This window comes from Aquila chrysaetos, chromosome 7 (assembly GCF_900496995.4).
Source record: "Aquila chrysaetos chrysaetos chromosome 7, bAquChr1.4, whole genome shotgun sequence".
Classification (NCBI taxonomy): Eukaryota; Metazoa; Chordata; class Aves; order Accipitriformes; family Accipitridae; genus Aquila; species Aquila chrysaetos.
In genome coordinates, this window is record NC_044010.1 from 6,985,759 (window position 1) to 6,997,820 (window position 12,062).

At 45.0% G+C, this 12,062-nt stretch overlaps 1 protein-coding gene across 2 annotated transcripts; it reads left to right on the forward strand.

The window, feature by feature from the left end:
• The first annotated feature begins 5,486 nt into the window (after positions 1-5,486).
• On the forward strand, positions 5,487-11,785 carry LOC115343931 (cell surface glycoprotein CD200 receptor 1-B-like). Of its 2 annotated transcripts, none has more exons than XM_041124761.1 (4): positions 5,487-6,750; positions 7,974-8,282; positions 9,063-9,314; positions 10,115-11,785. In XM_041124761.1, exons 1-4 carry the CDS (start codon positions 6,612-6,614, stop codon positions 10,324-10,326), a joined length of 912 nt encoding a protein of 303 aa, XP_040980695.1. In that variant the 5' UTR covers positions 5,487-6,611; the 3' UTR covers positions 10,327-11,785. The 2 variants fall into 2 exon arrangements, with proteins under 2 accessions (XP_040980695.1, XP_040980696.1); XM_041124762.1 differs by lacking the exon at positions 10,115-11,785 and adding an exon at positions 10,027-10,092 and having other exon boundaries at positions 5,495-6,750.
• Positions 11,786-12,062: the final 277 nt, after the last annotated feature.

Sequence of the window (12,062 nt, forward strand, 5' to 3'; positions counted from 1 at the left end):
CCGGAAGGCAGGCGGCGGGCGCAGGGCGGAGCGCGGCCCGGCCCCGGCCGCCCCCCCCGCGGCCGCGGCTTGCCAAAGGCCGGCAGTGCCCGTGGCCGGGCTGGAAGGCCTTCGTTGGTCTTCACGGGACCCCCGGAGAGCGGCGGGTTTTCCCCAGCCTCGGCTCTTTGCTTTTCGTTCTTGCTCACCTCGGGTCCTTTACAGACTCGAGCCAAACCCAGGAACGCCGCCGAGCGGCTCCGGGCTCCGTCTGGGGCAAAGCAGCAGCGGCCTTCGGCACCCTCGGTCTCCCTGCCGCGACGGTCGGTTCTCCAGGGGCTGTTCTGATGTTAGACCTTACGCCCAGGCAAGCCCGAGGGTCCTGGGGAACGCCGCTTCCTCTTTGAGACAAGACACCCATTTTTCTTCTGCAGTCGCAGTCCTCTCTTTAAAGCTCTGTAAGCCTGGTTGGTTTGATCATTACAATGAATAGATCTAAGGCCAGGAAGGACCATTAGAAGATAACACGGGCTATATCCTACTTTCCCTGTCTTGAGCTCAGTTACAAAGCTATGGGGAGGGAACTTCTATCCCCTAAGAAAAGGCCAGCCAGCAACCTACACGTTTCTCAGAGATACCTTCAAATCTTTTGTAATAAGACAAGCTTCTACCGAAATCCATGAGCTTTTTCTCAAATTTATGATCAGTGAAAGCAGTTACTGGTGAGAGTTAGGCTAACGGTGTAAACCTAGGGGGAAAAAAACCTGCATTCTACCTTAGTCCTGCAAATTAAGTCCTCTGAAAATCTGCTTTGGCTCACAGCAAGACAGAGCTCAAAAGCACATAGCTCAAGACAGACCACAATCACTGGCTGCTAGGTGCATACTTAGAAGAGTGCTCCCAAATAAATCTACAAATGACCTTTATTTGGTTCCAAACCAGTTTGAAATGTACAGAGCAGGCCCCTCTCCTGTCACCCCCAGAGGTGCACATAACCACGGGTACATGCAGAGAAATAAAGCAGAACAATAAACTGTTCAAGAACTACTTCAGGAACACTGCTAATTTTTGGGGTTTGTTTTTTTTTTGTGTGTGGTAATGCAGCAACCTAATTTCATTGAACTCTGTGGTGAATCTAGCAACAGAAAAAGCACACTGGCCAGAGGTTATGCTCGTAACCACTCCAGTTGGCCAATTTCCACATTTTTATGCTAAACCACGACACGCAAAACAGAGCAAATGCTCTTAGGTATTTTCACCTCAGCATCCCTTGCAGCTCACTGCCGCTGGCGGCAGACTTGCCTGCTCGCAATTACATTAGTTACCCTCACCAAGCACACGTTCTCCAGCACATCGCTCCCAGAACAGCCGGCCAGAGACAGGAGAGAAGGCGGCAGAGAAACCAACTGGCCCATTTAACAGTATATCTGCAGGCGTGATGATGTGAACAGAGGTGCCCAGCTCACAGGCTAGTGCCCTAACCATTGTCTCCCTTTTTAATGTGCCTACACAGGCAACAGGAACAAATTAAAATGGCACAGAACCTTCTGAATACTTCTAATTTTAGCAAAGGGCTGGATCAACAGGAGCATCCAGTAGACCCACATCTAAAACCTGAAGATCAGACCTGTGCATTTCAGTGGAAGGTGGTTTGTTTTTTTTTTTTCCTGGACTAAACTGCAGTCTAGGTTCTCTGTGGACAGACCATATGGAGACTGCACGAGGCAGGTTACTGTGGACAGAACTGGTGAAATACCAGCATTTAAGCCTGCTTTGTATCTCCCCTGAAAGACTCTACTTTCTATTCCACATTTTATTGCCAAACTTTAGGCATTTGGACTAAAATTGCCTATGGCTCATGTCTGTGGCAGCAGATGTCTCTTTTTGGTTGCAGGTTATGTAGTTCAGGTATTAGGGAATGACTACAAAAATAATTTGGTCCACATTAAGAACTCTGACAATCATTCCTTTGGAGTATGAAAGAGGGATCTACGACCATTGACACTGGCCTAAATCCCAAAGAATGGTGTGGAGCTAGTAGGAAGTAGTGACATCAGTTGTCTTGTCTGGTCAGATCTTGTCTTTCACAGCATCGTGCAACAGGCCAAACCATCATTCATTTCAGATACCTCTCAAAGAAGAGCAGCTGCAAGACCAGCTAGAGGTGGAATTCTGGGAGAGCAGTGAGAGCTCCTTGTGCATTTGGGGCAGTGGGTTTGGGTCCCATGAGCCAAAGCCAACTGGGCTTTTGAGCTTCATTTCCAGGAAGAGGAACTGAGAGCAAATATTGTCACCAGGAAGCATGCCAGAAAGGACAGAGCACATGCACCAACCTTTCTGCTTTTTTGTGACACAGCACTACTGACTGTGTCCAAATCTGTGCTCTCGCCTAAAATACAGCCTATGTTCTTTCCACTTGGAAGGTGGTTTAGGAACTAAAGTTAGTAAGATAGACAGTTTTAAAGGCTGAATTACTTGTATAAAGGGCAAAGAAGCTCTGCATTTTCCTCTATGCAAACTATTCTATTTAGCGGGGGGTGGGGAGAAGTGTCTCTTTCCTCCAGAAGGAATTCAAAGCCAGAAACTTCTTAAGGGCTGGACATTTGAAGAAAAAAAAAAAATTTAAAAGTAAAAAAAAAAAAAAAAAAAAAAATTAGTGGGAAAGTTTTTGAAAAGTTCTCAAGTAAAGTAATGGAAGAGAGAGGCATCATTGCTCATGTGACAGCAAACACTTCTAGTCCTAGCTGAAGAGTAGTTTCCACTGGCTTCACAGAACTGAAATTCTCGTTTTGATATTCATCTCAAATTTGATGAATCTCTTCCATTCATACCTGGTCTGACCTCTGCTGCAGAGTTTGGTTTTGACTTCGGCCTTTGAGCAGAGGCAAAGAGAAGACACTCCATCCATTTTCTCAGAGTTGGCCTTGGTCATTAGCACAAGAATCAGTGCTGTGAATATGCAGAAGAGGAGGAAATTCTGTGTCTTAAGGGCGTTGAATCTGTTAGAAACCCCTTGAATCTGGGCTGAAAAAATAGTAGTGCCAATAACACTGACTGGTGAACACGCTGACAAATGGAAAGGCTCCCCGTGATCAGTGCGGGTGGGATGGAGAACCATATAATCAAGAACTGATTTGAGATAAACTTTTGTTTCCTTAACGCTGGTTGCTATGGCCATGACCAGGACCATGGTAGCGGCAGGTAAATCTTGAAATAAAGGAATTGGTAAAGAAGGAGGACAATGTCATGTGTTTCCTCCCAGTCATGCTGTGCCTCACGTCATACAGTGATTTTATCGCAGAGACATTCAGAATGTCAGACAAAGCTATGTGAGGACACTTGTGTACTCCACATCCTTAACCAGGTTTATCAGCAGAGCTCCTGCCTTCATACAATTCATATCTGTGCTAAAACAGTTCAGTGGCTTGAAAAAAAAGCCTCAAACAATATCAATCAAGCTACAAATTTCCAAGCAAAGTACCAGCTTTTGCAAGAACCTAGTGTTGCATGGCTGAGATCCCACAAATTACCTTTGTTTTGTTTATAATAATCATCAAGAAATGTAATCTTATTACCTCACCAGTTTGAGATTGCCCCCTTTTAGCATACCTTAGTTTTTGTGGGCATAGCATCCAAAGGCCATCGTGCGACAAAATTCAGGGGTACTGGTGGCTCACGTAGCCCACAGTTCTGAGTTTTATGTTGTATGAGCTGGTGGGGATGGTCTCATTCTGTCCTTGCAGATCTACAACATGTTTGCTCAGAGCACAATATTCTCTAATGATCTGGCCCAAAAGTATTTCTGATGCAGGCAAACTATTTGTGTGATCATTTATAAATCCAGCAATAGCTTCAGCAAATGCCTTTCTCTCCACTCCCCAAAGGAAATGCCCTAGTTCAAGAATTAAAAACGCTCCATTTAGAAGTTAACCAAAACTTACCACATCAATACTAGAAAGCAACAAAGAACATCCCTAAAAATAAAATAAAGTGCTTTCTTTTGAACGGGATACAGGTGATCATTGGGAAAAGAAAAAAAAAAAATGTGGCGGTGGTGGGTGAGAGTTGTTGCTTGCTTTGACCACGAGATGGAGAGGAAAGCGCAGCTGGAGCCTGGACCCTGACAAAAGCCCTCACAGAGGGACTGCACAGCAGCAGCAGCATGAAGCCAACGTTTGCAAAGCCGTGCTCTCCCGGGGGCTGAGCCATAAATAACCATTGAGCAACTACTTAGCAGCATGCTCTGAAACACCCACGAGGGTAGCTAAAACCAGCGTCTGGTACATCGGTAACTGGTGGGGAGGAGGGGGAGGATAAGGCCCTCTGCTAGAGGTATGATGTACATACAGAGCCTCTTACAAGGGCTCTTGCAGAATGGCTAAAAAAAGGCAGGTAGCAAGTGAGAAATGACACAAAGGAAACAGGATATCATGCAGTCGTTCATGGCACTCTACCGCTTCAAGTAAAACAGGGTCTCAAAACACAGAAGTCTTCTGAGCTGAGGAGGAAACAATCTAACACTGAAGGACACTTAAAACCAGCTCCAGGGCTGTGCTGGAGGTTGATGGAGAACATCCAGGTCCAACAGCTCAGCTGTTTGGATCAGCTGCCTGGGGCACAACAGCGGTGCTCCTGCCACAATATCACCATGCTGTTCGGATCCAGCTCTAGTGTCAGACTGAGAGTTTGAGCTTCCAAAAATAAAAACACCCATCAACCGTCCCCCTGCCAAATCGCCCATATACAACCTTTCCACTCTTCATAGTCCTGCAGTAAGGTGCTGTGCTGTGGCCAGACCGTAATCCAAAGGCTCAAAACCCAAAGGGCTAAGTAAAGAAATACAAACATGATTTTCAGACATCATTTCACTATCAGAGAGCAAGCGGAATCTTTAGCAAAAAAAACCCAACCCAAACCCAAAAACATCAGGCCTCACCCCAAAGATAACTGGACTAGGTTGCATCACATGCTGTAGGGAATTATCCCTTTCCATTTATCAGGAGTTTTCCTGTCTCAGTTTCTAAAATGACCCTAGATTCTTCCAGGTGCCTGGCTGCATTGCTCCCAATTAAACCCCAAGTAATTAGGACCCTGAAAGCTTCTGATTTTCATTACTTGGGCCATTATTTCTTGCTGCGCCTGCCATTTAGTGCTGAGCTACGTCACCCACAGATTCTATGGCTGAAACTATGGTATGTCTCGCGCTGCAGGGATCTAAATGTGATCTTTGCATCTTGGACCTGCCTCTAAACATGAGAAATGGTTGTTGCACTGAACTGCCAAGCCACACAGCACTGAAGCAGAAGCCACATTGACCAAGCTGCAGCTAGCTGTCTGAAATTGTTTGACAAAGTGACTTTCAGAAAGTGTAATTGCAGCAACAACAGCCAGCAGAGATGAAGATTCATTATATTGCTGCTGTTGGCTTTTCTGAATATACGAACTGTGAACACAGGTTGCCTGACTTTCTTTTTGAACTTACCCAGCTTTTCCTTTGAGTTACTAATGGGTGCTCTGCCTCTTCTCAGTTAAATGGCACCCACTATTTGGCAGGAGGAGGAAGAGACACAGTTGCCTGCAGACCAGTGATTCCCTCCATTTGTGGATGCCTTGCATCTCTTTGACCACAGAACTGAAGCCCTTCCAGGCACATTTCAGCACAGCCATGGAAACACATAAATCTGCTGTGACAGTAGTTGGGGGGGGAGAGTTCTGTTCTTAGAACAGGCAAATAGTCACCAATTTATTTCAGCTTGGTGGCTTCAAAGTTTGGGGAGGCTAACATTTTTCTGATAAAATTAAATTCAGTGCATTAATTTCCAGGGAGGTTCATCTTATATCTAGGGAAACTGTCTTTGCTGGTGTAAGACAGCGGTCTTAATCACATGAGAAGACAGACAGTAGTAGCTTGGGGAAAGGTCTTTAAGGACCTTGTAAAAATTAAGGGACTCTTCTGGTTCTAAACAAAATCCTGCAGCTCACCACTGGAACAACCTTCAGTCTTCACTTGTGTATGTATAGGGGGCATATAGTACCAGAAGTGTTTGAAAAACAAAAAAAAAGGTGCAAAAAAAAAGCCACCTTCACCTAACTGTCTGTAGATGTACTATTATCAGAGAAACAGAGCTGTAACATAAATGTACAACATACCTAAATACCTTCCCTCCCTGCAGGGGAGAAGTGATTGCCAGTGCCTTTTAGAGAAAAGGTCTTAGGCTGTTAGGTATGTGGGGAAGGATAGAGTGGGGAGGAAGAGGAATTTTAAGAGATTTTTTTTTAATATGTTGAGCATCCTTTAAGTGGTAAGCTAAGAATATCCTTCCCCCAATTCCCAATGATAAAATTCTTATTGCAAGATCAGAACCAGACATGAAAAATCACACTGCTTAGACTTTGTGCAAGTTCTTCCGCGGAGTTTGTCTTCCCACGGTAACACTATGCAGAAGGCCAATGGTCAGAAAGCAAATACCGATACCATTTCCTCTCCGTTCACCAATTCTCAGCACAGGAAGCGTTGTGCTAGGAGAACAGGTGCTAGAAGAAGAACAACGACCTCTTTGTAGCTGCACTGCAGGGCTCCCAGGAGCACAGAAAGAGCAGTGACTCTGGCTGCTGAGGATCACTGGCAGGGGATGACAGGGAGCTCACAGCAAGCTGGATGGTGCAAGAAACCCACATCACCCACAGACGCAAGAGCTACTTTGAAAGTTGTCAGGAAGACCACGTACACCATCGTTCTGCTCACCATCGCTGCAGTCACAGGAGCTACAGGTACTTCTGAGTACCAACTCTTTGTTAAGGGCAGAGAAGGAAAAGACAATGTATCAGAGTGATGTTTACTCAGTTCTTCTTTGGGACAGAAAAAAATCTAGGGGAAGGGATCTTTACAAATTGCTGACAGGACTTTTTTATGGAAAACTAATAACCTGCAAATCAGAACATTACTAGCTGCAACTGTATCTTTCCGTTGTCAACCAAGAAGATGTTGAACTTGGGCTTTTCAATGACTTGATGAAAACTGGTAATGATTTTCTTGTAGTATGATACTTTTTGTGATAATTAACAGATTTATTAAACATGTTTGATGGGAGGTTTTCTGATCAGTCTGAGCACCCCATCAAGCCTTACTCTTAGGTATCAGTGACTTGTCCTGACAAATGACGTATACTGGGATTTTACGATACTCGATTCAGTTGGAAGTTTTAATAAGACTTAATGGGAAGGTTCTTTCCCCTTTCCAAACTCAGTTAAACACTTAGAAAAGATAATTCCAAAAATGCAGGATCTGAAAATGTAGCTATAATCCTTCTCTTCCCTACTCTACATTAATTATGCAAATTCTTGTTTGTTTTTCTTGTTTGTTTTTGTTAGGACAGGTGAGGCAGGTCACAAGGTAGTGATCTTGAATCTATCAGGGATCTCTGCATCTAACAGCAAACAGGAATGTGTTTTCTTTCCAGATAAATGTCGTACTCTACTATTTCATCTGCCACCACTATAATCAGGGAAATTGGTTCATCTAAGCTTTGGAGTGGCAGGGCAGAAATTGCCACCTGTACTTACCCTGATTAGGAGGGCTGCTTATATCCAGCACAAAAGTGGGGCGAATGTCTTCAAACATTCATTTTTCTGCAGTACTGGGCAGTGATACTGAGGGAAAAGCAACCTGAGAGATCTCCCCATACAGATGGGCTCTGCAGCTCATTCAGACTCTGCTTCCCAGTCATGCTATTTATCCAGTGTCCTAGGGAGAGGACCTCACAGAGGGAGGGAGTGAAAACAAGGACCAATGTATGTGAACACATCCATGAATCTGGAGATCTGTTCCCACCTAAGAAGAGAGACACAGCTCTTGGGCTGCCACAGACAGGGCCTCACGCTGGCGTGTAACAGTGCAGACATTTCTCTGTGAAGCACAGACCAGAACTCCAAGGCTATGAGTGACATCCCTAGGCACCTTCTGACACATCCTTCTCCTTCTTTCTCTCCTTCAGGGAACAACAGAGTGTCAGCGGCAGTAGGTAACAGCTGTGTGCTCACCTGCCCTCCCAAATCAAATATAACTATGGTAACATGGAAAATAAGCCCCAAGGTTGGAGGCCCTTGCACCTTGGGCTACAGGGCTGCTCAGAATAAGACAGACAGAACAAACTGCAGTGACAGCATGAACTGGAAATTCAGACCAGATCGGGATCCTGCCCTTGAGATATGGCAAGTAGGAATAGACCATGAGGGAAACTACACCTGCGAAGTAGTAGCAACAGAAGGGAATTTCCACAAGACGTACCACCTGACCGTGCTAGGTAAGGGACTCCTTCCTCATTTTACAGTTCTCCAAAGCACCACATCTGGGCTTGGACATACAAAGCTCCTCGCCCCATGCACTGGAGGAAGTATGCAGAAAGAAGAGGAGCTTTCTTGCTGGGATAAACTGTCATGCATTTCATTGATAGTAGCTCCATTTCTCCCTTCTCCCTTCTCCTTATTTCCCAAAACTCTTCTCCCTGCTGCTGCCCCCTTTTCCACTGTCTAGTTAGAAACAACAGGTGTGAAGCAATTTCCAATATACCAACAGAGGATTCTGCATATGCTTCCAGTTATCCTGTAGAATCAATCATTAATACCCTAATTTAAGAGAACTAAAGCATGTGAGAGTACCACTTCCAGGTGCTGAGATACTCTATCAAACATGGGATGTTCTTATCCAGACAGTAGGAATGGACCCATTTCCTCTTACGCTGGCATTCCAATACATTTTAAACCATGTGTGTGATGGCTGCTTAGGACAAAAGTCTAATTCAGCCCTGTATTTGGGATAATTCCCCACTGCCATCTCCAGGGAAACCTTCTCTAATGGTACATGGCTGTGGTAACTCACCTGAATGGGGGAAGAGTTGTCCAAAAGGAAAAAAGAGGCACGATCTTTGTCTCTTGTGCCTCTCTCCCATGCCACTGTAACGGGACGGCACCTCCAACCTTATTCTCCTCTTTTCACTGTGTTCATTCTGGGTAGAGAACAGAAACATCCTATCCCAACGGTGGCCAACTAACTCCATGCATCTCCCCTTCCTGGCGCTTTGCAGTGCCCCCAAGGCTGACCATGTACTGTGATGACCACGGGAACCCCGTGTGCAAGGCAACGGCAGGGAAGCCGGCTGCCCAGATCTTGTGGGTCCTAGAGAGCAACTCCACCCCCAAGGAAGAAGGCCATGACAACGGGACAGTGACTGTTCTCAGCACGTTCACAGCATACAGCACCAACGTGACTAACACAACCTGCATTGTGTCCCACCCAGCTGGGAACCAGAGCATGACCATAGCCTGTCATCCCCCAGGTAAGCTTCCCTTTGTGTGTTCGGTGTTCAAAACCCCATTTAGCCCTCTGTTCATGCACTAAGACAAACATCAGTAGCATTGGCAGGATTGCAGCAGGAATTGTGCAGCTGAGCTGAAGTTTCCAGTGGGAAATTTGTCAGGAGGGGGAAGGATAAACAAAAGTGCTGTCAGAACTGTAAAGTCCTTTGTGAAATTCTAGGAAAGGTGATGGATGTAGTGGTCTTCCCTTCCACCAACAGGGGGGAATGGAAAGGCAGGATTATTCAGAAGTTCATGACACACAAAGATGTCAATGGTATGATCACCCAGATCGATGTATTGTAATCCAGCTGTACCATTATGTCTTGCTAGTTGTTGGATTACAGATATATTGTGACAGGAAGACTGAAAGCCAACTTATAGCTTCCAAAGAGTGGCTGGTAGGTGAAGGCTTTAGGTGGTGAAGTTGAAGACATAGCTGGGAAGTTGTGTGCAACCGTATGTACTTCACCAAAGTACTCAGTTGGAAGAGAATCAGAGCTGAAATTTGATGGGATGCATGTGCAAGGCCTGCAGCTGGACTATGGCAAGTGGTGAGGAGGAGGATCTAATTAGTACCCATACAGCAAAAGACAAGGTTCCTCCATCAAGGGCACAGGGGGATGTTGTTTAGTCCTAGTTCTGTGCCCGGCACTGTATTCCAGCTAACTTAGCTCATCCTCCAAAGTACAGCACAAAGAGAGCATTGTCTAGAAGATGCCATCTAGAGGCACAGGGTAAACAGTCTGCGAGATACCTAGAAGAGCAACTGTTTCTCTAGATATTAGTACGTGGCTTCTCCACTGGGTCATCAGCCTTGCTAGTCTCCTGGGCCTCCTCTTCCTGCTTGCTGTACTTCATCTCTACACCTTCTGTGATAGCAGGTATGTATGGGACATGATACACACAAACCCCTTTGGCCAGTCCTGGGCAAGTTTAGAAGGGCTTCTGATACTAATTCATGTCATGTGTGGTCACCTCAGTCTGTCATGAACACACCAGTTCAGCACATGTTCATGGAGGTTTGTCCGAGGTCTATAACACCACAGCTGGGGCAGAGGGGGCGGGAGTCCATACATGAGTGTTAGAGACCTTCCTGCTGCCATACTTCTTTCAGAAGCAAAATTACAAAGGGAGTGGTTAGTTTTTTCCACCCAGTTGAGGGATACAAACAAAGATTGCCAGGCTATGAAGATTAAAGAGGCAGCAAAATAACTTTCTGAGCTTGGAGCCAGACTTCTGGTGCATTTTGTCCTACTCAAAGGAAGCCAGGGAAGGCAGGGCCAATGTAGAAATGCAGGAAGGATTGCATGAGAGCAGAACAGGTCTGCTGTTGTAACTGCTCAGGAGTTCTGGTGGCAGTCTGGCAGCTCGGCCGATTACTCTATCTGAGCTAGCCTCTCTGTCACAAGGTGCAATTGCTGCCCAGAATTACAGTACAAACACCACAGAGGCAGAACTAACAACTGTGTTCAAGTCACTTGAGCTCCACGCTTTGCCGGGGCTCTTGGCAGCTCTCTGTTTGGTGCCGGCTGGAGCACGGCCAGCTCTGGTCGTGCTCATGTGAGATCACAGATATAAAGCTTTACATTCTTTTGTTTCTCTACCAAATAAAGGGGAGGAATTCTGTTCTTACATTCCCAGAGCCCAAAATTGCATTCCCAAACAGCCTTGTCCTTGCACTTACAGTATTGGTGTCTTGTTTCCTAGAACAATGAGAAGCCAGTATAAGCCAAGGAATCTTCCATCTGCAGAGCTCTCTGGGCCTAATTCTAACTCAGCACCTAAGCGGAGATGAAAGAAACTCCCAGTATGCCTCAGTCAGCAATGTGACATGCAGCAGGGACTTACCAGTACCAAAGCGTTCAGGACAAAGAAGCAAATATCTGCAATGCAGCTGGTATAACTGTGCAGAAACATGGCATGCAGGGCAGATCCTACCTGAGCCTTGTCAGCTCTGTCTTCCATCATCTCTCTAGTGCAACTACAGATGCTCTTATTACTCATGCAAATATCAATTTTTTTTTTTTATAAAACCAAATCTAACATATATGCAATAGGAAATTCGTGTTGTATAAAATGAGGTCACTCCATTTCAAATACATTGTATTCTAGTATTTAAGTATCATGTCTTATAGGATAAAATAAATCAGAAGAAACTTTCTTGCATACTAATGAGCAGCAACATTCTCAGGATAATCACACAGGACTGAAGCTAAATTTGAGCAACTCTCATTTTCACTATAAGAATTTTGAAGTGTTTCACCAACAGCTAGAAAAAAGGGAGAGAGAGAGAATGCTTGAGCTTTAGTAGTTATTGCTACATGAAGCACAGAAATTCTTATAATCTTGAGATCTAAGCCTCACACTCATTTACTTCTTTGCATAATCCAGAGAGCTGCAGCCCACAGAACACACAGCTCTCTAGTATTAATTTCTTTAAACACATCTTACTGGTCCTATCACAAGGAAGCCCTTGAGTTTAATCTTTCATTTGATGACATACTGCCACTACTAAGCCTCTAAACATAGCTGTGCCTCTTCACTATTTCTTAACTTCTATTCTGAATAGACATGACTAGAGCTGAATATTACTATGCAGCCAAAATTTCAAAGGAAATGCAGGTATTTCAGACCCGCCTCACTCCTACATGCTCAGCAGAAATCCACGTCTCGTTGTTACTGTACAGAAGACTATTTCAAACTGTAATATATCTCGAGACCTTTTC

Excerpts from the sequence above, each read along its gene's own strand:
- LOC115343931 (XM_041124761.1), top strand. The coding sequence starts at position 6,612 with ATGACAGGGAGCTCACAGCAAGCTGGATGGTGCAAGAAACCCACATCA. Across the intron at positions 8,283-9,062 it reads GTACCACCTGACCGTGCTAG|TGCCCCCAAGGCTGACCATG; the intron begins GTAAGGGACTCC and ends GGCGCTTTGCAG. Across the intron at positions 9,315-10,114 it reads CATAGCCTGTCATCCCCCAG|ATATTAGTACGTGGCTTCTC; the intron begins GTAAGCTTCCCT and ends CTGTTTCTCTAG.